This window comes from Hypomesus nipponensis, chromosome 12 (assembly GCF_054491055.1).
Source record: "Hypomesus nipponensis isolate SF chromosome 12, ASM5449105v1, whole genome shotgun sequence".
Taxonomy (NCBI): Eukaryota; Metazoa; Chordata; class Actinopteri; order Osmeriformes; family Osmeridae; genus Hypomesus; species Hypomesus nipponensis.
In genome coordinates this window covers 9,843,727-9,869,766 of record NC_140372.1, presented here as the reverse complement: position 1 = coordinate 9,869,766, position 26,040 = coordinate 9,843,727, and the positions used below count along the sequence as shown (strand labels likewise).

General features: G+C 56.6%; 1 protein-coding gene across 7 annotated transcripts in view; it reads right to left on the bottom strand.

The window, feature by feature from the left end:
• Nucleotides 1-76: 76 nt before the first annotated feature.
• The window catches only part of nbeal1 (neurobeachin-like 1), a 33,279-nt gene continuing 7,315 nt past the window's right edge, over nucleotides 77-26,040 (bottom strand). The window contains exons 7-55 of one of the 7 annotated variants that reach the window (XM_084667664.1): nucleotides 25,496-25,578; nucleotides 23,633-23,718; nucleotides 23,197-23,524; nucleotides 22,875-22,981; nucleotides 22,475-22,558; nucleotides 20,806-20,889; nucleotides 20,555-20,653; nucleotides 19,711-20,285; nucleotides 19,308-19,440; nucleotides 19,070-19,189; nucleotides 18,686-18,992; nucleotides 18,453-18,538; nucleotides 18,221-18,310; nucleotides 17,266-17,437; nucleotides 16,966-17,099; nucleotides 16,652-16,811; nucleotides 16,319-16,421; nucleotides 15,928-16,090; nucleotides 15,111-15,269; nucleotides 14,823-14,982; nucleotides 14,008-14,096; nucleotides 13,160-13,738; nucleotides 12,735-12,910; nucleotides 12,105-12,393; nucleotides 11,566-11,877; nucleotides 11,178-11,327; nucleotides 10,883-11,040; nucleotides 10,547-10,671; nucleotides 10,234-10,360; nucleotides 9,995-10,143; nucleotides 9,643-9,776; nucleotides 9,392-9,493; nucleotides 9,174-9,269; nucleotides 8,921-9,045; nucleotides 8,606-8,746; nucleotides 8,159-8,289; nucleotides 7,938-8,047; nucleotides 7,600-7,717; nucleotides 7,102-7,199; nucleotides 6,599-6,715; nucleotides 6,361-6,450; nucleotides 6,133-6,242; nucleotides 5,809-5,981; nucleotides 5,522-5,616; nucleotides 5,293-5,409; nucleotides 4,953-5,114; nucleotides 4,617-4,765; nucleotides 4,208-4,343; nucleotides 77-2,931 (exon numbers count right to left, since the gene is read on the bottom strand). In XM_084667664.1, coding sequence (XP_084523790.1) covers nucleotides 2,830-2,931; nucleotides 4,208-4,343; nucleotides 4,617-4,765; nucleotides 4,953-5,114; nucleotides 5,293-5,409; nucleotides 5,522-5,616; nucleotides 5,809-5,981; nucleotides 6,133-6,242; nucleotides 6,361-6,450; nucleotides 6,599-6,715; nucleotides 7,102-7,199; nucleotides 7,600-7,717; nucleotides 7,938-8,047; nucleotides 8,159-8,289; nucleotides 8,606-8,746; nucleotides 8,921-9,045; nucleotides 9,174-9,269; nucleotides 9,392-9,493; nucleotides 9,643-9,776; nucleotides 9,995-10,143; nucleotides 10,234-10,360; nucleotides 10,547-10,671; nucleotides 10,883-11,040; nucleotides 11,178-11,327; nucleotides 11,566-11,877; nucleotides 12,105-12,393; nucleotides 12,735-12,910; nucleotides 13,160-13,738; nucleotides 14,008-14,096; nucleotides 14,823-14,982; nucleotides 15,111-15,269; nucleotides 15,928-16,090; nucleotides 16,319-16,421; nucleotides 16,652-16,811; nucleotides 16,966-17,099; nucleotides 17,266-17,437; nucleotides 18,221-18,310; nucleotides 18,453-18,538; nucleotides 18,686-18,992; nucleotides 19,070-19,189; nucleotides 19,308-19,440; nucleotides 19,711-20,285; nucleotides 20,555-20,653; nucleotides 20,806-20,889; nucleotides 22,475-22,558; nucleotides 22,875-22,981; nucleotides 23,197-23,524; nucleotides 23,633-23,718; nucleotides 25,496-25,578 — 7,693 coding nt within the window. In that variant the 3' untranslated portion in view covers nucleotides 77-2,829. Of the gene's footprint in view, nucleotides 2,932-3,856; nucleotides 4,344-4,616; nucleotides 4,766-4,952; nucleotides 5,115-5,292; nucleotides 5,410-5,521; nucleotides 5,617-5,808; nucleotides 5,982-6,132; nucleotides 6,243-6,360; nucleotides 6,451-6,598; nucleotides 6,716-7,101; nucleotides 7,200-7,599; nucleotides 7,718-7,937; nucleotides 8,048-8,158; nucleotides 8,290-8,605; nucleotides 8,747-8,920; nucleotides 9,046-9,173; nucleotides 9,270-9,391; nucleotides 9,494-9,642; nucleotides 9,777-9,994; nucleotides 10,144-10,233; nucleotides 10,361-10,546; nucleotides 10,672-10,882; nucleotides 11,041-11,177; nucleotides 11,328-11,565; nucleotides 11,878-12,104; nucleotides 12,394-12,734; nucleotides 12,911-13,159; nucleotides 13,739-14,007; nucleotides 14,097-14,822; nucleotides 14,983-15,110; nucleotides 15,270-15,927; nucleotides 16,091-16,318; nucleotides 16,422-16,651; nucleotides 16,812-16,965; nucleotides 17,100-17,265; nucleotides 17,438-18,220; nucleotides 18,311-18,452; nucleotides 18,539-18,685; nucleotides 18,993-19,069; nucleotides 19,190-19,307; nucleotides 19,441-19,710; nucleotides 20,286-20,554; nucleotides 20,654-20,805; nucleotides 20,890-22,474; nucleotides 22,559-22,874; nucleotides 22,982-23,196; nucleotides 23,525-23,632; nucleotides 23,719-25,495; nucleotides 25,579-26,040 lie in introns of those variants that run through there. The other 6 variants (XM_084667665.1, XM_084667668.1, XM_084667662.1 and 3 more) reach the window with 6 other exon arrangements.

The following is a 26,040-nucleotide window of genomic DNA, read 5'->3' as shown; positions in this document are numbered from 1 at the left end:
TGGAAAAACATGACTACGTCCATTTATCTCCAAGTTCACAACACTAAATATCACTTTCACCAACCACAACACTGAATTATTAAATTGACAAGACTTTAATGATCATATTCCACTTGTATACAAAGCAGTTTGTCTGTACAGACCAGGGAGACATTTAAAACAATTTAGTACCTGGAAAGTGCAAAAAAGTACATTTCAAATACACTGAAATAAAAATCATGCTGTACATTATATTTGTATTATAAATAATCACAGATATACACACATCAATTTGGTGACAGTCACAGAAAAAAAGCAGCTAAGTTAAGACACAAAATAGTATTTTCTGATTTATTCAATTTTGTTTCAAAGTCCTTAATTCATGGTTCCCATAGAAACTAGAGTATGATTGTGGAATGCTGCAGGTTTGACGTCCTGACCGGATACAGGGTTACATAAGGCAAAGGCACTCCATTAGTTTCAGTGGTGGAAGTTTTAAAACATTTTGACAGTGGTCTTGTCTGATAGACAAAACAGGTTGGACAAACAACGGCTCTTTAAACATCCTTAAAAACCCTCACGTATGCATTTGAACATTCCACCCCCCCCCCCCCAAAAAAAAAAGAAACATTTTTTAAACAAGTAAAGGACACATGTTGGTCAACTGCCAGCTCAAGGGAGATAGTTGAAAACGGGCACTTTAAAAGAGAGGAACAAACCAACAAGCCAAATTAAACAACCCTACTGATCAGCTGTGTGAATCTACACCTGGCTTTGAGTCACTGGCGACAAGATGCTGCACTAAATTCTAAAAGACCAGGACCACCTTGCCTTAAACGTTGGTTCATCCTGACATCATAAACAACGACAATGTAATAAAGAATTTGGCATAAAACCCAACACAAGCGCACACACACAAGTATGCACTGAAACCTCGCAAGGCCATACGCTGTAGGATGTGTGTTTATTTTGTAATACAACTAAACTAAATGGTACTCTCAAAAATCAAACTCTGAAATGGTAGCATGTGGCCAATCATGAGTCAGGAGAGAAACACTTGAGAGGTGGTAGTCGTATTTGAAGGCAGCTGATAGGTGTCCCATGACTGACTGTCTTATCCTCCAATCATATTGTCCCTGTCAGAAACTAGGAAGACTAATGTGTTGGTCAGCCTCAGTAAGAGAGGCTGGAATGTACCATTCAGTCACTACTGTATTGCTGTAACACTGACATCTCAGAAAGCCCTTAAAAAAATCCCCCCACCTGTTTTGGGTAGATGGTCCCAACCGTCAGTAGAGTTTGTCAGGAGGTGTACACCACAGAAATATTTGCATGCAGCTACCAAATAAACGCAACTGTCCAAACCGACCCATCGTTCTCCATAAATAAACACAGATTCAAGTACAGTCATGTGAAACATTCTAGGATGAATCTACTGAGTTCGACCATAGCCTCGCCCATCCGGGTGACGACACAAATGTAGTGATCCTCTACGCTGCCTAGCTCGCAGTATATGACGGCGTTGTGTTCGTGTCAGTGAGCGACGGCCCGTGTGCTGCCCCTAGTGACGGCAGCAGCACCGAGTCATCTCTCGTGTGGGGTCCCACTGCACCAGCGGCTGTCTGAAAACACACGGAGGAGGGGGGGGGCCTGCCTGTGACCCAGTGCTACCGTGAGAGATGGCGGGTTTTTACGTGCGCCACGCGTGTTCTCGATCCGCGGCCTCTCCAACGGTGGTTTCCCCATCTCACGACTCGCTAGCCAACGAGACGGGATGACCGACAGGACACAGGCTACAAAAGCTACGGCCTGTGGCCAAAAATGCCATGTGAATGCAACAGACCTCACCAGGCACACCCACACACTGGTGACGACAAAGCTGTATTCACCAGTAACAGAAGTACACACGGAGCAGAAAAAAAAACCAAAAAAAAAAACCATAAAAACACATGGCTAAGAACCCAGAGAGCCCGCCAGTAGGGTTAAGCACAACCCTACTACTGCATACTGCGGCATGTCTCCAGGCTGCACTGGCAGACTGACAAGACTGGAAGGCAAACCAAGGACAAAAAAGGGCAAAACAAAAAAGGCCACAATGTGAAACAACAAACACGGAGAGTGCAACAAAAACACGCATGCACACACACTGCAGGGGGCCAAAACACAACCCCCCCCCCCCCCTCACCTCTCAGGATATCCTCCTCCAGTAATTTAGCTTGAGGACCAGGAGAGGCAGGGCTCTGTAAGGGCCTGTGAGGTGAAGGGGGACTGCAGCACCTGTGTGTGTGTGTGTGTTTTGTCTCTGGATAAGGGCCTGGCTTCTCAGTGAGAGCCTGTGACCTGGCCAGAGGTGATGGTGATGATGGTCAGGAGGAAGGTGCTAGAAGGACAGGGGTGACCATGAGTGGTAGTGTGGAGGGGTGAGGAGAGTGTGTGTGTGGACAGGTTGGGAAGTGAAAGTACAAAAGGGGTAGTGGTGGAGGTGGTGAAGGAGGCAGGAGGGGGGGGGAGGGGGTCAGAACCTCAGCGCCCGCGCCGGTCGGTTTGTCCTCGCCTGCTCCCATACAGCCGCACTAACCCTGACACACACAAAATTACACACACACACACACATATATACACACACACACACTTACATGCAAACCTTTCCTATTCCCGGCAGACTCTTGCTCTTTGGAACAGGTCAAAGAAGGGAAGAGAGGAGGAGGTTCCGGAAACAGTCATCAGTCAATTGAACGAGGCATGACCCAATCTGATTGGGCAGAATGTGGTGAGTGACAGGGCCACTCAGGCAGGGGCGGGGGTGGGGGACGGGAGGAGGTTGGAGTATGACAGGACGGGGGGGGCGGGTCAGTTCTGGTTGCGGGTGTGGTACTCTGTCTCCCCTGAGGAGATCTGGGTCAGGCGCTTACTGGAGCCCCACAGCTTACGAGTGATCTGGCCCGAACGCATCTGAGAGGAGAGGAGAGCAGGGAGAAGAGGGAGAGGAGGGAGAGGAGAGAGAGGAGGGAGAGGAGGAGGAGGAGAGGAGGCAGAGGAGGGAGAGGAGGGAGCGGAGGAGGAGGAGAGGAGGAGAAGAGGAGGGAGAGGAGAGAGAGGAGGGAGAGGAGGGAGAGGAGGAGATGAGGAGGAAAAGGGGAGGGAGAAGAGAGGAGGAGGGAGAGGAGGAAGTGAGGAGAAGAGTGGAGGAGAGAAAAGGAGAGGAAGAAGTAAAGAGGTAGAGAGGAGGAGAAGAGGAGAGAGCCAAAGTGTGAAGTCAAAAGACAAAGGAAGAGGAGAAAGGGGAGATGATTGATGAGTGATTGGTTAGTGCTTGATTGAGCTTGTGAGGTGAGTCAATTCCAAATCAAAAGCTCAAAATCGGTTACAAGTGAGTCACTTTCAAACAGAAACGGTGAAAGTCAGGGTGCATAAAGCCATTCCATCGCTGGGCGGGAAACATATCCTCATCCTGTAAACTGTACTGGCTGATCCTGGAGCTGCCAAATGTAAGTTTGAGTGTGGGAGGGACCATCAATCCCGGCTGATACATCTTGACTTGGGAGCAAGGAGTTAGATCCCGGTGTTACTTGCATATGGACTGGGACTACGATACGGTAGATATCATGGCTCGGCTTTGCAGAGACGGTCGTTTGTTGGTTATTTACAGCGTCGGTTACAAACACACACAACATAATCCAGACAGACGATGATTATAGTAATTACACTTCAGGTAAACAACATGGGATATTGCCATCCCCAAGGCAACAGCTGCAAATGAGTCAGTGTGATTAGTGTCCCAGCGGAATGAGGTCAACACAACATGTTTCCATCTCACTGTACTGTTAGGGAAGCAGAGTGGTGAGAAAGACGGAGGGGGGGGGGGGGGGGGGGGGCAAACTCATACTGCTCATTATCGGATAGACAGAACCAACCTGAGGAAAAGAACTGTGTGTGGGTATACAGCCAGGGGCAGGTTAAGGGCTTTCAATAAGAAGGACCGAGGCTACACATCACATTGAGAGGACATAGATGGGTTACGCTCGTTATCGAGGCTCAGGGCCGCGCTGGCTCATGGCTGGGCGGGGTTAGGGTTGGGGGGTTACTCTGAGGGGCTGAACATGAACTTGTCCCGCAGGTGCAGCAGGCGCGCCGGCGAGCGCACCCTGAGGGGCGCCAGCAGGGGCGTGGCCATGAGGGGCGAGCCCTCCAGGGATTGGGCGATGTAGTTGCGGAGGGAGCTCTTTACCTCGGCCGGCTTGCCCACGCCCACGATGATGAGCTTCCCGTCCTGCAGGCCCACCAGGGCGTGGCTCTGCTCCTTGGTGACCGACACGCAGCGCACGGGCACGCGCATCGCCATGGGCGCCGAGCACAGCGCCAAGCTGCGGGGCGGGGAGCAGAAACACAGGGGGATTTACAGCTTTGTACACAGGGAATACGCATACACACAGAGATGTACGCAGACAGACACACACACAGTACACAGACTGACATACAGACAAACAGACACAGACAGACAGACAGTACACAGACTGACATACAGACAGACAGACAGACTGACATACAAACAGACAGACAGACAGACAGACAGACACAGTACACAGACTGACAGACAGACAGACACAGTGTATGTGTGTGCGAAGGAGAGTGTTCACCTGTACAGGTCTCTGATAGACAGGTAGCCCTGCTCGCTGCCAAGGACCACGTACTCCCCAGACACACACATGTCTGTCACCTGCTCCTTCAGGGGCTCAGTACACAGGTGCTTCCCATTGACTGAGTACAGGTGCAGGGCATTCTTATCCTGGAGGGAGACAACATGGAGTGTGTGTGTGTAAACATGTGTTGAGCAGGTGAGCAAATCTATCATTTAGAAATGTGTACAAATGACTACAATTTCTATGCGTCGATCTCAAATGAGTATTTGGTTTTGTGATGTCATAACGAGTCTGATAGGAGTGTGTGTGTGTGTGTGCGCGCGCGGGCGTCACCTTGAGCGTGGCCTTGCCCTCCACGCAGGTGTGGACGACCAGGTGTCCCTCCCAGGACACGGCCAGGTGCAGGATGGACACGGCCAGGGAACTGTGGCACGGCGGACGCAGGCTCCGCAGGTACTGACCCCGCCCCACCGCGTGGATGATCACCGTGCCGTCCTGACGGGGGGAGGGGGCAAGAGGCACACACACACACACAGACAGACAGACACACACATGCATATACACACATAGGAACACACACACAGCGTTACGATGACATGACACGACCCATGACCACGCCCATCTTCCCCTGAGCCCCGGTGTCCCGGTGTGAGCGCGGTGCCGGGAGCCTCACCCTGGAGCCGGACACAGCCATGTCCAGCTCTGTGCTGATGCTGACGCTCACCACCTCGTCCGTGTGTCCGTGCAGGACCTGCACGGGCTTGGGGCACAGGCCCGCCGGAGCCCCGCCCTGGCCGAGGGACACAGACAGTGAGGAGCGGTTCTGACTGAGCCCTGCTTGGGAGTTCCCTGTGCTCTTAGACACGTGCTTTCTGAGAACACACAGACAGACAGACACGTACCTGCTGCAGAACCTGCCACACCATGCAGGTGGTGTCTCTGGATCCAGAGATCAGGTGGATCCCACAGTGGTCTGTCGCCAGGCAGGTCACGATGTCTGCACGCACACACACACACACACACACGTTACTATGTGGCATAAACCCAGAGAGACACACCGGGAAACACAGATTCAACTGGATGTTACTGCTATCTGCACAGGCTGTACAGAGCGAGGCATAAGACATTCCTGAGCAGTGAGGGAATAGTTTCTGGTACAGCCCGGAAAACTCTGTGTGTGTGGTCCTACCCATGTGTCTGATGTGCTGTCCCACGGTCTTGCCCTTGACCAGCGAGGTGACCCTCAGGCTGTTGTCCCAGTGGCCCCCGCTGAACAGCAGCTTGCCGTCGTGGGAGACCACAAACAGGCCCGCCGTCAGCTCCACGCCCGGGGAGAAGGGCCCGCCCAGGAACCTCTGGGTCCTAGAGAGAGACGGACGAGAGGGGAGAAGACGTGAGGAGGTAGGAGGAGAGAGGGAGACAAACACAAACACCGTGCTTTCAGTCTTCTGTCTCCCTAACAGTTTAATAATGGTGTGCACGTGTGCGTGTGTGTGAAAATGTTGTGACTCACTTGGAGTTGGCGACGGTGGGGTCTTTGATGAAGGTGAAGTAGTTTGAGATGTTCTTGTCGTATGGCAGCCAGCCATGCATTCCCATCAGGCAGTTCTGACTCAGGGTGACCTGGGAAATGTAGTACGCCATATGACATCATCCATATTTACAGAACGAGTCTCAGCTCAAAGCGAGGCGCACAGGCGGCAAGTTCTTCCGGATGGTTCTGGCCCGGCCCCTGACTCACCATGGTGTCTGGGCTGCCCTGGGTGATGAAGGAGTGGGACTGGTTCCTGGGGACCACGGCCTTCACCAGGGCCACGTTGTCACTGATCCCCTGTCACACATCCATACAGGACGCTGGTTATTAGGAAGCACTGGCTCTGAGGGAGGTCAGGAGACCCTCACCATGACAGTAATGTGCATGTGTGTTATGATGTCTGTCTGTCTGTGTGTCTGTGTGTCTGTGTGTGTGTGTGTCTGACCTCGACAAAGAAGGACTTGAGCTCGGTCAGGTGCTCAAACATGCTGAGGGGAGAAGTGTCCAGACGAGCCTTTCTCTTCTCAGACTCCTCCAGAGTCAGACGCACGGGGTGGGGCTCCTGCACACACACACACACACACACACGATTCATTTATCAAGACGCTTCTATCCAGAGACGTACAAACAGCACATACGGCGAGAACAGCAGATCACCAGTGTCGTAATGACGCCTCCCTCCCTCCCTCCCTCCCTCCCTCCCTCCCTCCCTCCCTCCCTCCCTCCCTCCCTCCCTCCCTCCCTCCCTCCCTCCCTCCCTCCCTCCCTCCCTCCCTCCCTCCCTCCCTCCCTCCCTCCCTCCCTCCCTCCCTCCCTCCCTCCCTCCCTCCCTCCCTCCCTCCCTCCCTCCCTCCCTCCCTCCCTCCCTCCCTCCCTCCCTCCCTCCCTCCCTCCCTCCCTCCCTCCCTCCCTCCCTCCCTCCCTCCCTCCCTCCCTCCCTCCCTGTACCTTGAGCAGCTGGCAGGGCGTCTGGCCAAAGTTGCTGATCATGCCCTCCACGGCCTTGCGCTCCTTCTCGTCCGTGATGGCGTCCAGATCCACGGCCCCTGCACACAGAGACGCAAACCCTCAACGTCGGACGCTTCGCAGCACGGGGCGCCGCGTCAGCATCGACGCTCCCAAACACAGTCTGCTTCCGGGAAGCATCCGCGAGCACGTGCATCGGCCGTTATTGTGTGACGGCAGGTTAGGGTTAGGGTCAGGTGCAGTAGTGTTAGCGTGTGTTGGCGTAGCTACCTTCGTAGGTGCAGTGGTGTTAGCGTGTGTTGGCGTAGCTACCTTCGTAGGTGCAGTGGTGTTAGCGTGTGTTGGCGTAGCTACCTTCGTAGGTGCAGTGGTGTTAGCGTGTGTTGGCGTAGCTACCTTCGTAGGTGCAGTGGTGTTAGCGTGTGTTGGCGTAGCTACCTTCGTAGGTGCAGTAGTGTTAGCGTGTGTTGGCGTAGCTACCTTCGTAGGTGCAGTAGTAGAACACGTTGAGGGCCTCCACCGCTGCAGGGCCCCTCTGCTTGTAGCCGAAGATCAGATCGATCCACTCTTGGAGGTGGGCCGAGACGTGCTCTGACTCCTACACACACACACACACATGATATATCAATTTACAAAGCTGACTCTCCAGGAAGGTCATTTACTGCATTGTCAAAATACAAAATGAGTGACTACAGAGACAGGCAGACAGACAGATAGACAGACAGACAGATAGACAGGCAGAGACAGACAGACAGACAGGCAGAGACAGACAGACAGACAGACAAACAGACAGGCAGAGACAGACAGACAGGTCTCACCAGGGCTTTCCTGTGCTTGTAGATGAAGTCCTCTGGAGATTTGGCCCATTTTGGCAGAATCACATCATTTACCCTCTCCTTAGAGATCTGGAGGCGACCTAGATCAAAGCCTGGGGGAAAAGAGAGAGGATACATTTTTTATTTTTTTTTTTTAGATAATGGATACTTACAATAGCACAACCTAAACTAGTTTAGTGTGTGTGTGTGTCTGTGTGGCTCACCATTCTGGTTCTCTAAGAACTCAGGGAAGTAGAAGAACTCAGGGATGAGCTCCTTGACGTCGTTGGGGTTGTCCATGAGGGTCTGCCAGGTGGCCGGGATGGAGTGGAACTGGCGGTCGGCACAGTCGAACCTGGAGAGAGAGACAGAGAGAGAGAGAGAGACACAGAGACAGAGAGAGAGAGAGAGACAGAGAGAGAGAGACAGAGACAGAGACAGAGAGAGAGACACAGAGAGAGAGACAGAGAGAGAAAGAGACGGGGAGAGAGAGACACAGAGAGAGAGACAGAGACACAGAGCGAGAGACAGAGAGAAAGAGACGGGGAGAGAGAGAGACAGAGAGAGGGAGACAGAGAGAGAGACAGAGAGAGGTGACACACACAGCGTAAGTACCATCCACACACGGACACCAGCGTACGCTGGACCAAGCGCGGGGCGGTCCATCTCACCGTCCGCTCTGCAGCTGGATGTGCAGGGAGGTGAAGGGCTCCACGCGGATCAGGTAGTGCATGACCCCGGCTGCGTTGGAGTAATGGGTGCCGTAGTGGAAGCGGTCGATGGTTCCTGTGGGGTCCTCGAAAGTGTCATACCTGCGACCGCAAGCGACAAACGCACATGGTTACGCGGCCGCGCTGGGAGCAGGGTTGAGCCACTTGACACGGGACGCGCCGCTTGGCTTGGGAGGGGGATGTCGTGGATGTTTTGGTGTGAGGTTATTGGTGTGGGAGCGCGAGGGGGAGGAGGGTTCGAGGACGGGGGCGTACTTCTCTCTGACAGCCTTGGCGTTGCGCTCGTTCAGAACGGCCACGGGCTTGGACAGGTCCCTGAAGACCCGCGGGTCAGAGAGGTCCAGTTCCTCGGAGGTGTAGTCCGTGAGGATCCAGGGGAACTGCAGGGAAACAGAGAGAACGCGGTCAACTTTATACTGCTAACGGATGAATGATGACAATATTTGCGGCCCAAAAGAAATGGTACAGTCCAACCCTGCCTCCGATGAGAATGGCGGAAGGAACGTACCACTGGGTACTGGGCCAGGTTGTTGTAGGTCCGGCCAGCGATGGTGTTTAGCTGAATCAGGTAGTCAAAGTTGGAGATTTCTCGGTTCACCCATTTCTGCACAACACACCCCCACCCAAAACAAGATACATTTCAATATCACCAGACTTACACCAGCCCTCCATTGGCTGAGATCATCATGTAACCTTTGACCCCTGAGGGCCCCCGTAGTGTCTGACCTGAGTGAGTCCCGAGGCCTTGAGCAGCTCCTGGGGTGAGCGCGTGCCGTGCAGACTGAGGGGTCGCAGGAGCAGCATCCTGCTGTACACCTTGTTCCTCACCTGCAGGTGGCGCCAAACACACACAGCTCAGCACCTCAGATACCCCCCCCTGCATCGGCACGGCGATTCCTCAAGGCCAGCGGAGTGCAAATACAGTAAACACAGCAGAGCCCGGGTTTGGAAAACCCTCCCCCCCCCCCCCCCCTCACCTCTTTCTTGAAGTTCAGGAAGTAGTTGGTCTGGTCGATGAGGAAGATCTCCAGGGCGGAGCGGCGGAGGTTGTACCGGCGCAGGTGGATCTCTCGGATCTGGGACAGGGGCCACTTGAAGTCGTGGCCCACACCTGAGGGACAAGCCACAGACCGCACAGCGCCTGTGACTCAGCAAGCTAGTCGACGTCGCGGCCTCCCTCCCTCCCTCCCTCCCTCCCTCCCTCCCTCCCTCCCTCCCTCCCTCCCTCCCTCCCTCCCTCCCTCCCTCCCTCCCTCCCTCCCTCCCTCCCTCCCTCCCTCCCTCCCTCCCTCCCTCCCTCCCTCCACCCCACCCCTCCCCCTTCCTCACCCTCCTCCTTCTCCTGGCTGCTGTCGTAGAAGTAGATGTGCTGGGTGGTGAGCTCCAGGCGTCCAGGGATCACGTCCACCACCGTCACCAGCTCACAGTCCTCAAACAGCACCATCTTCTCCTTCTGACCTGCCTCCTCCGCCTCCCCCCTTCAGACAGGAGAGAGAGGGGTTAGAAATCCCCGGTGCATGTGTAAGTGTATAAAACGTGTGTGTGTGTGTGTGCATCGCTGGGCTCACTGGTTGTTGTTCCCGGAGGCGTCCTCCTCGGGAAGCTCCAGGACGTCGTCCTCCAGGTCGCTGACCTTCACCTGCTTGACGGCCTCCAGCAGCAGGGACTGGGGGTGGACGCGCTGCTGCTGGAGGCCTGGGGAGACGGGGAAGGTCAAAGGTCAAGACACACAGGGTTAGGCCCTGACCGGAGAGCGATGCCTTCCTTTGATGAGGCAACGGTGTAACAGTCAGGTCAAGGTCACTGAGAGGATAAGGAAGCATGCCGTGTGTGTGTGTGTGTGTGTGTGTGTGTGTGTGGGGGGGGGGTGGTGAGTCTCACCTAGGTTGTCCCGGAGGGCGCTGGCATCGCGGTGCTGGTCGAAGTTGTAGTTGCGGATCAGCTTGAGTCTCATGCGGGAGTAGTTCTCAGCACTGGATAACCTCCAGTGCATCTCACTCTGTTGCCTGGGGAACAGATATACAGGTCAGATGACCTGTAACACACACACACACACACCACCCCGTACTCACAGAGACACACACAAACACCCCACCCCACATACACAAAGACACACACGCACACCACCCCACAGAGAGACACACGCAGCCACCCCACTTCACACAACAGTGCGACTCACCAAGCAACACACACACACACACACCAAGGTGTCCTCACCTGTCCGCCCAGGGTCCTCTCTCACACACCAGGCTGCGGCGCGCTGCCTTCCACTGCCTCAGGGTGGCGCCGTGCTGGCTGTGCAGCTGTTTCAGCATGCTGTTGTAGCGCAGGTTCTCCTGGCGGCCGCGGCGAGAGAACGGCTCCACAAACTGCTCCTGAACGGCCGGGGGGGGGGGGGGGGGGTAAATCGGGGACAAGCATTTGTTTACGGCGTCGAACGCCACAGCATCAACTCTCTCATGCCGACTCGTGTGAATGCGAGGGGGGGGGGGGGGTGGGGGGGCGTTCTCACCTGGAAGCGGATCTTGCTCTCTCCCCTCTCCCGCTCCCTCCTGTGCAGGTTGACCATGAAGGCCTCGTAGCACTCCTTCCAGAAGAGAGCCATGTTCTCGTGGCCGTGGCTGAAGGTCTCGATCTCGTACTGCTTCATGTAGGGGATGATCTGCAGAGAGGAACCACGGGGGGGGGGGGGGTGGGAGACATCACTTTGCGTCAACCAAGAAACAGAAACAATCCAAATGGGGAAGTTCTAGGAAAAAAGACTAGATCAAATTGATTTTATCGAATGTATTCGCTTGCGATTTTGCCACAGAAGAGCTGGGGAAAAACGTCTTGCATTTTGACGTCAAACATCGAAGGAAAAAAACAAAACAACATCTACATCCCAATAGCCCACTCACGTATTTGTCCAGGTAGACCCTCCACTCGGGCGAGTTGCAGTACAGCTGGAAGTCCTCGAAGAAGGAGGGGCTGCCGTTGGTGTCGGGCAGCGAGGGCAGGTGCAGCTCCATGTACAGCAGCTTGTGCACCTTGGACAGCAGCGTGCGCAGCAGGGGCACCAGGAAGGAATAGGTCTCGTCCGCCTGCTCCCTGGCCAGCGCCCGCCGCAGGATGCCCTCCACGCGGCCCAGCAGGTAGCACGCCTCGTCCTGGGTCTCCACCGGCTTGGTCTGGAGGATGCCGTTCAGCTTGGCCGTGGCCAGGGCACACACCTGGGGGAGGGCGGGAGGGGGGCGGGAAGGCGGGTTAGGACGACATCGAGGTGGGTTCCCGCTTTAATGAAAAGCTGGAAAGTTGGGGTTCGAGAGTGAGATTTTAAAAACGACTAGTGGGCTCCGAAAGGCGATACGGCCCACAGTTAGGGCTCGGTCTGGGGGGTACGGGAGCAGGGAAGCCCCTGGACAGAGGGAGGGCAGCAGGCCCTGGAGCCTGGTCTCACCTGGGGGTCCTCCTGGGCCATGAAGCCCAGCAGCAGACGGAGCCCCACCTGGGACAGCTGCAGCCACTGGCTGCCCGAGGAGTACCACACCATCAGGCTGTCCATGAGCGTGACCGTCTCCTCCAGCACCTTCTCCGTCCACAGGCAGGGGCTGACCAGGCCCTCGGCCTGCAGGAAGTCCTGCACCACGTGCAGCAGGCGCACGGCGTTCTCCGTGTGCTGGGGCAGCATGGCCGCCGTGGCCTCGCGGTTGTCGCTCACCGCCCACTCCAGCATTCGCTCCATTAGGCTGGGAGGGGGGGAGGGAGGAGAGGGGGGGGAGGGAGGAGAGGGAGGAGAAATGGAAAGCAAAACGAAAAGGTAAAAAAATCCAGATATAATTGTCTGAGATGTGACCCAAATAGCATGGGTTAACCTTAATATCTGAAATATCAACTCTGCACGTGTTCCTGCGGCACGCGCCTCCTCACTGTCCTGTGGGCCGGGCCAGGGGGCCGGGCCAGGGGGCCGGGCCAGGGGGCCGGGACAGGGGGCCGGGCCAGGGGGCCGGGACAGGGGGCCGGGCCAGGGGGCCGGGCCAGGGGGCCGGGACAGGGGGCCGGGACAGGGGGCCGGGACAGGGGGGCTCACCTGAGCTTGATGTGGTCGACGGGCAGCAGCAGCTCGTTGGCGGTGCCCAGCTTGGTGAGGGCGGAGAACACCTGGCCCCTCTCCACCCACGCAGAGTCGTCCGAGCCCTCCACGCCGCGCCACATGACGCACAGCACTATCTCCAGCAGCATCCGCGACAGCTCCTCCTCCAGCCTCTAGGGGGCGACCGAGAGGGCGGCTCAGGGTGAGGCCAACACAGACAGACCCAGGAGAGGGAACGTCTCCCTTCCTCCCACAGACCCCCCCCCCCCCCCCCCAGCCTCCCTGGTGCGATCTGACGCTTGTCGTGACGCCAGAGAGAAAGAGATGAAAGGGTGGTGCTGGGGGGGCGGGGGTTGGCTGGCTGGCAGCCCAGGGACCGGGTGACATTTCTGGGGAAGAGAGACGCAGTATCAAAGGCTCACCTCCGCGCAGCTGAACGACTCTCCCAGAGACATGTCGTCGCTGAACAGGAAGCTGTCCTCCGTCAAGGAGGACGAGGCCTCGCGCTCCACCGCCGGGCCCCCTGGGAAGGCCTTGGCCGTCTCCAGCGGCGACGGCGTGCTGGGCATACTCCCAGGGGTCTGGCTCCCGCTGTCCCCCTGCTCGTAGGCCTGCACGTGGGACAGGTCCAAACTCAAGCCCCCGGCTTTGCCCGGCCCGGCCCAGGGCTTGGGGAGCTGGGCGTCCCCAGGGGTGTCCGGGAGGGAGACGAAGTCCCCGTTCTCCAGGCTGTCGAGGGAGCGGCTGTCCCCGACGCTTAGGCGGTCCTCCTCCAGCCTGCTGGGGCTGCTGGGCCGGCCCCTCCTCTCCGCGGGCAGCTCCAGGCGCTGGCCCGAGCCCCGGCTGAGGTCCAGGCTGCAGGCGCTGGCTGTGTCGCCGCGGCCCGCCCCCCCGTCGGCCCCGGGGCTCCGGAGGAAGAGCTTCATCAGGGTCTCTTGCCAGCACAGCTGCTTGGAGATCTGAAGCGCCGCGTCCTGCTGGGACTGGAGGAGCTGGTACAGCTGAGAAGGAGGGAGGGAGGGAGGGAGGGAGGGAGGGAGGGAGGGAGGGAGGGAGGGAGGGAGGGAGGGAGGGAGGGAGGGAGGGAGGGAGGGAGGGAGGGAGGGAGGGAGAAGTGGGGAAGGAGGAGGGAAGTGGGGGGTTTGGGAGGAAGAGGATTCAGTACATTTAGGGCCTGCTATCAGGCAGCAATCTGAGCACCGTTTAACAGACCAATGAAACAAGTTTTCGTGTTGGAGACAAGTGCTGTGTTGTGTGTTTGCTCCCTCACCCTCTTGCATATGAGCAGGCGTACGCTGGGTCCAGCCCGGTGCGTCAGCTGGACCAGCGCCATCAGGTCCTTGTAGTTCACTACAAGATCTGGACGGGGCAAAGGTCAAAATGCTAATGAGAGGGCTCACCGCAACCGCACAATGCGGATTTATGACATCCCTCCATCCAGTCGGAGGACTAAAAACAACACCCCTCCGCAGCAACGACGACAAACAACAGATATGGATCGATCCCCTTCCACCTCCTTCTGCTTACACAAGCTTAAGCTTAACGATGGCCACTTGATGCCGTGAGAGAGCTGTTCGCTACCCACTTCCCGCCTTCAGCCTCCAAGCCAATCAATTTGTCCTAAAGGCCTTATCGACTGGCCAGGAAATCGCCCTCCTGAGACAGCCATTACTCTCAGGAAGACAGGGCCCTGGGCCAGCTGACAGAGAAAGGCCTGCTCTCACTTCTTCAAACAGCTAAATCGTGCGTGCAGGAGACAGTGGAGCGGGCCCGGGTCATCAGCTAATTGACTTTATGAAACAAACGACCAGCCGACGAATGGGACGGCTTCCCCTTTGAAATAGGGGCAGTGCGCCAGAGGGGTCTGAGCCTGCGCGCTGGTTTGGTTTGCTTCACACATGACGGCTCATTCAAGCACGTTCCGTCAGCGAAAAAAGGTCACCCCCCCCCAGCGGATAACAGGAGGAGAGGGAGAAAGCTAGGGAGGTCGCGGAAGGGTGGAGGGCAGGTGAGAGGGGTGAAGCGGGGGAGAGAGATAGAGAAAGAGATAGAGAGAGAGGGGGGGGGGGGTGTGTGGAGGCTTACCGGTGTGCAGCACCTGGTTGAGCAGAGAGCGCACCAGGGTGGGGGTGACGTGGAGGTCGGAGAACAGGAGGGTGAGGCCGGAGTAGCCCACCTCCCTCAGCCTCAGCCTCTGCTTGCTCTTCTCGTACACACGGTCACACGCAAGCATGCGCTCAAACAGCTGCAGACACAGCACACCCCAAAAAAACCACGTCAGATCATCAGAGAACCTTCCAGAAGGTTCACATTCGAGGTGATAACGAGAGCCGACGTGTGCGCGTCGTGTTAGGAGCCGGCGGCGGCGCCCACCTTGAAGACGAGCTCGCGGAGGCGGTCCGAGTATTTGCTGTTGAGCAGCAGGGCGTAGCAGGAGTCGGCCGCTCCCGGCTCAAACAGCAGCAGGAAGAGCTGGTCCCGGGCCGCGCTGCTGTGGAGAAGGCTGAGCAGCAGCTCCAACACCCCGCACAGCTGGGGGGAGGAGCACACACACACCACACACACACACGCAAACACAGACACACATACACCACACACACACACATATCCTCAAAGTCAGCAGCAGCTCCGGAATATCACAGCAGACACAGCCCTAACACACAGCCCAACGCACACTTGTGGTCGCCGAGTTCCGTTTGCACATATAAGATGAGGTCAGTGGCTGTATTTATAGGCCAGGGTAAGAGGATATGAGAAAGAGAGAGAGACCGGGACAGAGAGACAGGAGGAAACGGAGCAAGGACAAATGCGATGGAACGACTGGAGGGAGAGGGGGAAGGAAAGGGAAACAGATAGTGGGTGACCAGGAGCGGGAGATCCATGCTGCTTCAGGGGGAGGGGGGGGGTGCCCTGGCCCGGAGCGCGGGGCAGATCGAGGGAGACATTGAGGCCTGGCTCAGTCAATGAGAGAGAGCAGTGGTCGATGGCTGCTGCCAGCCTCGTGTACGCAAACCTGGATCGGTCCTAAGAAGGACGGACAAAGGCTCCACACGATTTGGACGCTTTTTCCGATCGCTCTGGGTGTTGTTGGTCTTCAGTGTTGTTCTTCTGTTGATTTTCACTAAACGGTTTCCGTCTAGACCGGCCAGTCCCCTCACAAAGCCCCGCCCACACCCCCCCTCCCCCTCACCTGCTCCTCGTCGCCGATGGCGGCGATGTATCCCAGGACGCTGTGCATCTCCTCCTGGGTCATGCCCTTGCTGATGTAGTACTTGAGGAGCCCGCAGAGCGACGCCCGGACGGTGCGGACGTCGTCCTCCGTCAGGTCGCCCTCCGTCCTGCTGCTACACCTGCTGATGACATCGCACAGCACGGGCGAGGGATATCAACAACAACAACAACAAAACGTGGCCGTCGTTCGGGTTTCCCAACACGACCTGGGCACTATATCCAGTGGTCCTAGTCAGTCATGCATAAGAGGCGTGCACCCCACAGTACAGATAGAGCGAAGGTACAGGGAATGAAAATGGGTCATAAAACCAGACGCAGAGCATTCTGGGAGATCCAAAATGGAGTCCCACCCGTAATAGAGACGAATGGTGTCCAGCAGGAATTGAACTCCATATTTTTTCCTGAACTGCTTCCTGTTGTCTTTGATGACGGTGGACATGTACTGGATGTGACCTTCACCACAGAAAACACAAGAGCGGCTCAGCACAGGTTCACGGTGTCACACACACACACACGGACGCACACGCAAAAACACAAACACTTACAAAGAGCAACAGAGACACATTTCGATTGGTTAAAGAAGTGATGACAAAGCTTAGGCTGTGTACTGTGCAAAGCGCCAGTGGATGTGCAGTGTGACCCATCACACACACGCACACACACACACGCACACACACACCTACCTATGCGCAGAGGGAAGTCCCCCTGGTTCCAGATGCTGAAGTTGAACAGCAGGTGTGTGTGGAGCTGCAGGAGGAGCTGCTGGTTCTTCTCATAGGTCACCTGCTCCACCAGGAGCTGGGCTGCAACCAGAACACTCACATCCACCTGACTGGCAGGCATCTGCACACACACACACACACATTCACACACACACATTCACACAAAGCAATATCAGAGTGTCAGAGTCTGTGAGTCAGTATGTGAGTGAGTGAGTGAGTATGCGTGTGTGAGTGTGTGTGTGTGTGTGAGTGACAGAGCCAGGCTCAGCTCTGACCTTGTGCAGCAGAGCTCCCAGGGTGACCACACCGTGGGAGTGAAGCAGACTCTCCTGGTTGATGGGGTGTCTCTGCAGGAAGTGCTTAAGCACCAACAGGAAGGTGGCCACCAAGTTCTTCTCCAGACGAGCCTCTGAAACACAAACACGAATCATCAACAACCAGTCGACATTAGTCTAGTATTAGTACTACTGTACTAATATAGTATGGCTACTATAGTAATATTATGATGGAGTATATCTGTGATGGTACCGACTGTGTTTATGTGATGTCATCAGACTGAGGAGATTGTGACTCACCAGAGGCCCTGTTGGAAGGCAGGATAACCCAGTCTCCGTCGGCGGGGGTGGCGAGGTCAGGGGTGATGAACTCCGACCCCGAGGGCTCGGCGTGGTTCTCGGGCGTCAGCAGGGTGAGCTGCTCCAGGATGGGGAAGAGGACGGGAACACCCCCCACCGAGTTGATCACGTCCTGAGCAGGAGGGCAGGAGAGCAGGAGAGCAGGAGAGCAGGAGGGCAGGAGGGCAGGAGGGCAGGAGAGCAGGAGGGCAGGAGGGCAGGAGGGCAGGAGGGCAGGAGAGCAGGAGGGCAGGAGGGCAGGAGGGCAGGAGGGCAGGAGAGCAGGAGGGCAGGAGGGCAGGAGGGCAGGAGAGCAGGAGGGCAGGAGGGCAGGAGGGCAGGAGAGCAGGAGGGCAGGAGGGCAGGAGGGCAGGAGAGCAGGAGGGCAGGAGGGCAGGAGAGCAGGAGGGCAGGAGGGCAGGAGGGCAGGAGAGCAGGAGGGCAGGAGGGCAGGAGGGCAGGAGGGCAGGAGGGCAGGAGAGCAGGAGAGCAGGAGGGCAGGAGGGCAGGAGGGCAGGAGGGCAGGAGGGCAGGAGAGCAGGAGGGCAGGAGGGCAGGAGGGCAGGAGAGCAGGAGGGCAGGAGAGCAGGAGGGCAGGAGGGCAGGAGGGCAGGAGAGCAGGAGGGCAGGAGAGCAGGAGGGCAGGAGGGCAGGAGGGCAGGAGAGCAGGAGAGCAGGAGAGCAGGAGGGCAGGAGGGCAGGAGGGCAGGAGGGCAGGAGACAACACAGGAAATCACATCCGTTCAAATTAAGAAGCGCAGACTGACGAGTGAAAACGTTTCCAAACATTGCATACAACGACTCATCACATATTGTCATGGTGTAGGCCCACCGGAACACTGTCACAGGCCTACAAGGGAGAGGGCAGCACATATTATTCCGTTACAGGATGTGATGTCGTTCCCGGCTGTCCTACCTTGATGTCCCAGTTGACGACCTTGTTCCCCGTGAGGCGCCCGTGCAGCAGGTTAGGGGACAGGTCCAGACAGATGGGGTTCCTGCAGGCCTGCAGCAGCCACAGAACAACACAGTCTATGGTCACCACCTGGCGTCGTCTGAAACTGAATGGCGTCAACGTGCACCGCCCACGGACATGCGTGGACAGTGATTGGGTGTTTGGATGATTGACGGTGGCCACGTCCAGTCACCTTTGGGGAGTAGTGCAGCAGGAGTTTGCTGGAGAGGTCTCCGAGCTCCGCCTCCAGGGTTTTGAAAGGGGAAATGCAGTTGGGACCTGAAATTGAAGGGACATAAGAATCCATCTTCCCTATACTCATCTTTGCTCCCCCACTTCCTCTTTCGCTCACCCCCTACTTCTCTCTCCCCCCCAGCCACATCCCTCCCCCTCTCCCCCCCAATCCCCCTTCCCTCCCTCCCTCACCGGTGCTGCAGAGGGCCTTGACGTGGCTGGGCTGCAGCTGCTCGTGGAACACCATGACGCTGCCCAGCTGCCCCTGCAGGGAGGTGGGGCTGCCCCACTCGCTGTCCTGGGTCCCCGCCGAGATCAGCTTGGTGACGGACTCGGGCTTGCTCCCCAGCAGGCCCCCCCAGCCCTGGGACGACAGGATCCCCCCCAGGGAGGAGCGGCCGGACGGCGGGGCGGCCGAGAAGGGCGGGTCGGGGATCTGGGAGGGGGGCGGCGTGGTGGTCCTGTGGCCGGCCGAGCCGATGCAGCAGGAGGTGAAAGGCTAAGGGGGGGGGGGAGCGTGAGGAGGCGCGGCTCAACACACACACACACGTGGGATCAAACGAGGGCGGTGCTCACCTCCGTCATGGTGGGGTACTTGAGAGGAGCAGACAGTTTCTGCTGCCCGTCTACGTAGATGTAGACCAGACTCTGGCCAAACGGCCTCTTCCCTGGCACGTGGACCACACCTATACTGTGCTGTGGGGGCAGGGGAACAACCCAAAGACTCAATCCCCCATCATCCCCCTTTTCACAGACCACAGAAAGCGACGAAAATGACGCCGCCAGTTGACGCCGGCGTGCCGCTGTTCCTCACCCAGAGCGAGTCGCAGAAGCTGTAGTCGGGCAGCGTGACGGTGACGTACTCCTTCTTGGTGCACACGGCCACCACCAGGCCCCCCGCTGAGCTGATGAAGGCCTCGAACCCGGTCCCTCCTGGGGTGAAGAAGCTGCGGAGAGAGGAGGGAGAGGCGAGCTCAGCTTGGACCACCATCGCCATCTCTCAAGTTCTGCTCGTTCCGCCTCACTCCATCTCTCTCTCTCCATCTCTCTTCCCCCCCCCCCCCCCATCTCTCACTTCATTTCTCTCTCTCTCGCTCCCCCCTCTCTCTCTCCCCATCTCTCTCTCCCCCCATCTCTCTCTCCATCTCTCTCCCCATCTCTCTCTCCCCCCATCTCTCTCTCTCTCCATCTCTCTCTCCACAGTATTCCCTCCTCACCTGTACAGCTGTTTCCTCTTGTCTCCTTTGCCGGGCGGGCCCTGCTGGTCCTGGTCCAGCGACAGCCAGGCCAGGAAGCTGAAGGCGTACCCGGGCCAGCGCAGGATGGTCGGCACGGCCACGCCGGCCATGCTGGGCGACAGGTCGAAATACTGCATGGCGCTCTCCAGGCCCTGCTTCCGCACCATGCCCAGGATGGCCCTGAGCACGGGCCCCACGTAGGGGTGGGCCCGCCCGGCCTCCTGGGGCCTCAGCAGGCGGAGCAGCTGCAGCAGCTCGCCCCCGCTCAGGGACTGGCTCCCCAGGGCCCCCAGGAGCCCCACCAGGCTCTCGGCGCAGGCCCGGTGCAGCCGCCCGTGGCGCTCCAGGGCGGCCAGCACGCGCACCGCCATGGCGGCGTTGACGCAGGTGGCGCGCGTCTGCCGGTTGATGCAGCACAGGCGGCGGAGCCAGTCGGCGGTGGAGACCTGCAGCTCGGCCGAGTCCATCTCAGGCAGCCACTGGATGAGCAGGAGCAGGGGCTCCACGTTGCTGATGCCCAGGATGCCCACCGACGTGTGCTCCCCCTCCACGGCCTGGGGGACGGGGGGCACAGGGAGGGGAGGAGGGAGGAAGGGGCAAGGAGGGGGGAGAGGAGAACAGGGAGGGGGGAGAGGGGCAGGGAGGGGGGTAGAGGGGGAGGGAGGTCTTATAACGCATGGACACAACAGCGTGGAAAGGGAGGAACTGCGGATGCATTGGAATTGGACGAGGCAGACACACAATGGGGACCGGCTGGCTGGCTGGGTAATTAGCGGAGTGAAAGAATTGAAAGAAACTGAAAGAAAAGCTGACAGAATCTCACCATGTTCATCAGTTCCTTCAGCAGGTGTCTGGACGGCTGTCCCAGAGAGACCAGCACCTCGTAGAGGTGAGTATATCCAATCCTCTCCTTGAACACCTCCTGTATAGATGCATCCATGAGCATTACAGCTCCTGAGCGAGCACACTGTATAGGGTCGTGGTGGCTACGAACCTTGATCAAATTGATGTTTATTTATTTTTATTCTATTTTGTTTTGTTAATAAATTATGTTGATCCTCTCTGTGTTTTTACCTTTGCAGCTGGTGATTTATGCATCACCGTTGTCAGGGCTTTGATGGTTGCCACGGCAAGTGAGTCCAATCTCCCCTGGAACACCTGGGAGGACACAACACCTGTCAATCGAACACCAGGACCAATCCCAGTTCCCTTCACCTCTCGGTGGGGCGTGACCATAGCGACAGCTCCTTTTATTCTGGCAGACACACTCAAAAGGGTGGGCACGTGCAAAAACAGCAAATAATAACAATGATACATGATTTCACTCTCCACTAAATACAGCATGCTCGTCATTTGCCAGAATAAAAAGAGGTTGGGACAAGGGATGTGTGTGCTGGTGTGTGTGTGTGTGTGGGGGATCACCACAGCAGATTTTTGGTGATTATTGATTAATTGTTGTGATGGTCAGGACCCGACAACGTAGCTCTTACTGCGGGGTCACAGGAGCAGGGGCCACAGGAGTAGGGGAAACAGGAGCAGGGAAAAGCACACTGTGGCTTCCTGCTCCAGAGCATCCCGCTAGCAGGCTACAGTCTGAAGCAGGAAGCTCACAGCGCTGGCTGGCTGTCCCCGTCTCCTCCAGACAAGCGAAACAAGCGCACAGGAAACACCCACATATGTCACACACCCCACAAAGGAGCGCTCTCCGGCAAACACCCTCACACATATACACACACACACACATCTCCATCCAGCAATATCCTTTGACAAACGGTTTTCTCTTGTCATTGAACAGAGTCCTGTTTGCTACAGGACCAGCTGGAGAGAGACTGTGGCCGTACAAAGCAGTAACTTCAAAAAAAGAACGACAACACTGGAATCACGCGGGCAGTTTAGCCCTGTCCAAACCACCTCATTTAACATGACGGACACGAGAGAGACTGTTTGTGACCGTCTCTCACAAGCCAGCCAGGTGACAGCATTCCAATGGAACCCAAAAAACACCACCGGGCATGTGGGGAGGGGGGGTGGGGGAGGAGGGGGGGTGGGGAGGGGTGAAAGAAGAAGGGTGGCAGAAGATGTTGAAGTTGAACTGAAGAGAGAACAAAAAGGAAAAAAATCAATAAATAACGACTCATAGGCAAAATGAGAATGTCAATGACCACTCCACAACAAGCTAGGCCATTGGCTGGTTCAGGAGGTTGTTGGTTTTTGGTCGTCAACTTGTGAAGTTAATCTAGGGCTGCCTGTAGTCGGGTTGCCAGGCGACCGGCAGAATGCGGTGATAATACTGTGTGTCTGCTGTACCTGAGAATCAGATTACAGGTGCTTCACTCTGCCTCACTACAAAGGACTGGGTGTGTGTGTGTGTGTGTGTGTGCACCTGCCTTTATATAAACCAGACCGACAGCTGTGTGTCTGACTAGTGAGGACTGTCTGCAGGTGGGGGTCTTTGTTTACAAGAGTGTCTGTGAAAAAAACTCTGTCTGCATGCTAACGAGGCCACAGACCTCCGTCATGGCCACAGTCAACAGACCTGACGACCCCACAGGTATGCTGATCCTGGGGGAGACATCTACCTGAACACCGTACTGTACCCACAAGAGCCGGGGGGAGGGGTCTTGCTGTGGAGTGGTCATCTCGGTGGCATTTGAGCGCGACGATGGTGACAGGGCGCGAGGTGAGAGCGGGCGGGGCAGACGGTGGAGGTGGTGGGTATGGGTGAGGGAGGGGGGGGAAGTACCTGAGTGTCACTTTCTCCTGTCAGTAACCTGTTGGTTATATCTTTCTGGTCCTTGTCTGCTCCTGTGCATCTAGCATTAACCAGCTGCAGGGGCGGACCACAGAGAGAGTCAGGGCAGGGGGGGAAGAGGGAGAGGGAGGGGGGAGTGTGGGGGGAGACAGAGAGCAAGACAGGAGGAGAGGTGCGGGATGGGAGAGAGAGTGTGTGTGTGTGTGGGGGGGTCAAGTTACAGGTTGACAGGTCGTGTGACCCGTGGGGTTGGGTGGGGGGGGCCGGGTCAGTGTGGTGCCTGGTGGCTGAACACAACCGCAGGAGGTCAAACATGCACCACACCCTCTCAATACAACGTTTAGAAAAGAGGGGTTAAACCACTGTGCAGCCAGGGTGTGGGCCGGCCTACCTTGCTGTTCTGCAGGAGTCGGGTCAGGTGCTCGAAACAGTTGCTGTTGAGGAAGATGGCCTGGAGGACGGGTCTGTCTGAACACAAGAACATGTCCCTGATGGTGTCTGAGCCAGGGTCCACGGTCCGGGAGCGAGAGAAGGAAAGACGGGGTGGAGGAAGCGAGGGAAGGGTAGGAAGAAAAGAAAAAGAGATAGAGGGTCACGACACAGTTCCGTTCAGGCTGCTTTGGACAAACGATGCGCCCTGTGAGAGAGAGAGAGAGAGAGAGAGAGAGAGAGAGAAAGGGAGAACGGCCATTTCCTGTGAGCACGCTCCTCACCCAGCATGTGCACCTGCAGCGCCACAAAGCGGCTCTCCCAGTGGCGGCCCGGCGCGCGACCCTTGACCTGCAGGGCGGCGGCCGGGTCCGAGTTCAGCAGCTTGAAGTAGTTCTCCAGCACCGAGCCGATCTCCACCTGCCGCTGGTCCGAGCTGCTGGCCAGCAGCCTGTGGACCACCTCCCTCAGGCAGCCCAGCGTCAGCAGGGCCTTCCTGTCGGGCGCCTCGCTGTCCCAGTCCTCGCCGTCGCCCGCGCCGCCCTCGCAGTCGCCCAGCACGCGCATGAGCACCTCCATGGTCGCCGGGGAGATGGCCAGAAGGGCGTTGTGCTATCGAGCGGGGAGGGAGGGAGGGAGGGTCAAAGGGAGGATATACGTGTCATTCAAATACTGTGTTTGATGTGTGTGTGCGCGTGTGTGTGTGAGGCCTGTTCTCACCTGTCCTCCTGCTACGATGGCCCCAAACAGGTGGAGCAGGCAGCATTTCAGACTGTCCTTCAGGTGCTCGCTCTCTTGGAAGCACTCTGAGAACACACACACACACACACACACACACACGCCATCCAGAGTGAATAATGCTGTGGGCGTTGTGTTAGCTATGCAAACATCACCCAACCACAACATCAGGCTCGGTCCAGAGCTGCTCCAATGGTCTATTTAATGGTCCCTGTCTCGCTGTCGTACAAACAGTACCTTCATTCACTTGTGCGCGCACACACACATGTCAGTAACCTTTAGGGCAGCGTGTTATCAGTCATATATTAACTCATCTGTCAACACGTTCCTCCGAGTGCTGAAGCAGGAGCTTTGTTCAGTGACAAATCAATCCCAGAGGGCTAAGAACGAGTAAACGATTGGATCACAGAGGGGGGCATGGCCATATTCTTCCCTCACACATCAAGCCCCCCACACCCAACATGCACACACACACACACTGTCTCTCTCTCTCACACACACACCCTCTGACAGGTTGTTGTGGTAAGGCCTGGGGGAGTCTGTCTGGGCCAGGGGACAGTTATCTCTGAGGTGTTGATATAAAACCTCAGCCGCACAGAGGCCATTTGTGCAAAATGGCCGCTGTCGACGGGAGCCAGACAGCCTCCATTCACTATCAGCCCATCTCAACACCAGGCAAACAGACCGAGCACACAAAGAGCAGATTCATGTGGGCCCAGAGGTGGTGGGGGGCGCGGGAGAGAGATAGATAGTCTGAAAGAGAGAGAGAGAGAGAGAGAGAGAGACAGAGACAGAGACAGAGAGAGAGAGAGAGAGAGAGAGAGAGAGAGAGAGAGAGAGAGAGAGAGAGAGAGAGAGAGAGAGAGAGAGAGAGAGAGAGAGAGAGAGAGAGAGAGAGAGAGAGAGAGAGAGAGAGAGAGAGAGAAGGAGGAGGAAGGAGTCACAGATATGCCTGTTCACCTGCCCACAGGAGAGAGTTTGAATAAAACAGGTTCCAGTGTAGTCAAACACAACAGAGAGAGAGAGAGAAAGAAAGGGAGAGAGAGAGAGAGAGAAAGAAAGGGAGAGCAGGCAGTGAGGCACTCAAGGGAAAGCTGTTGAGGGAAGCAGTGGGAGAGAGAAGAGGGCTTCTGTTTTTTTTTCGGGAACAAGCTGGTGCCGCTTTTCATTGACTTGAGAACATGGCTTTATCCTCAACTCAATCACTGCCTAAGAGAGGCGGGGGGCGGCTCACTCTGGAATGACCACACCAAGAGAGAGACAGAGAGAGAGAAACACAGAGACTCAGAGAGAGACAAAGAGAGACACAGAGACTCAGAGAGAGAGACACAGAGACTCAGAGATAGAGAGACAGAGAGAGAGACACAGAGACTCAGAGATAGAGAGACAGAGAGAGAGACACAGAGACTCAGAGACACTGAGAGACAGAGACATAGAGAGAGACTCAGAGAGAGAGAGAGACTAAGAGAGAGACACACAGAGAGACAGAGAGAGAGACACAGAGAGAGAGAGACACAGAGACTCAGAGACACAGAGAGCGAGACACAGAGAGAGCGAGACACAGAGACTCAGAGACACAGAGAGCGAGACACAGAGACAGACAGAGAGAGAGACACAGAGAGAGAGAGAGACAGAGAGCGAGACACAGAGAGACAGAGAGAGAGACACAGAGAGAGAGAGAGAGAGACACAGAGACTCAGAGACACAGAGAGCGAGACACAGAGAGACAGAGAGAGAGACACAGAGAGAGAGAGAGAGAGACACAGAGACTCAGAGACACAGAGAGCGAGACACAGAGAGAAAGAGAGAGAGACAGAGAGAGAGAGGGGATGAGGAGACACTCACGGTAGAAAAAGGGGACAAACTCCACGGTGAGCGGAGCTGCCTTGTGTTTCTGCCTGCTCTTCTCCACCGTGCTCCGCTGCTCCCTGGGGACGAGACACACAAAGAGACACACATGCTGTCACACACGGCCTCAGCTATCACACACGGCCTCAGCTATCACACACGGCCTCAGCTATCACACAGCCTTAGCCTATCTCCCTGAGTGTGTGCGTGCGTGTGTGTGAGAGAAAGCAGGCGTGTGCAAGTGTGGGTTTGCGTGTGTGTCTGCATGTTATTGGTGGAAAAAACAGGGAGCTTTAGCACTGGATTATGGGAACACCATTCAATCTTGCATATGGAGTGTGTCAGCGGGCACTGAGGAACACTAGAAGGACTGTCCTGATCTGAGCCTGGAATTAGCACCAGAAAGGGCAGGATTACCTCAGGCACGACTTGGTGGCTCCATGACAAATTAGTTCTTAATGCCCTTTATTCAACTACTTAGCTAGCTGCCATCTAACATAGCATTGCCAAACTTTCCCTAGTAGATAACAAGGAAGGGCTGG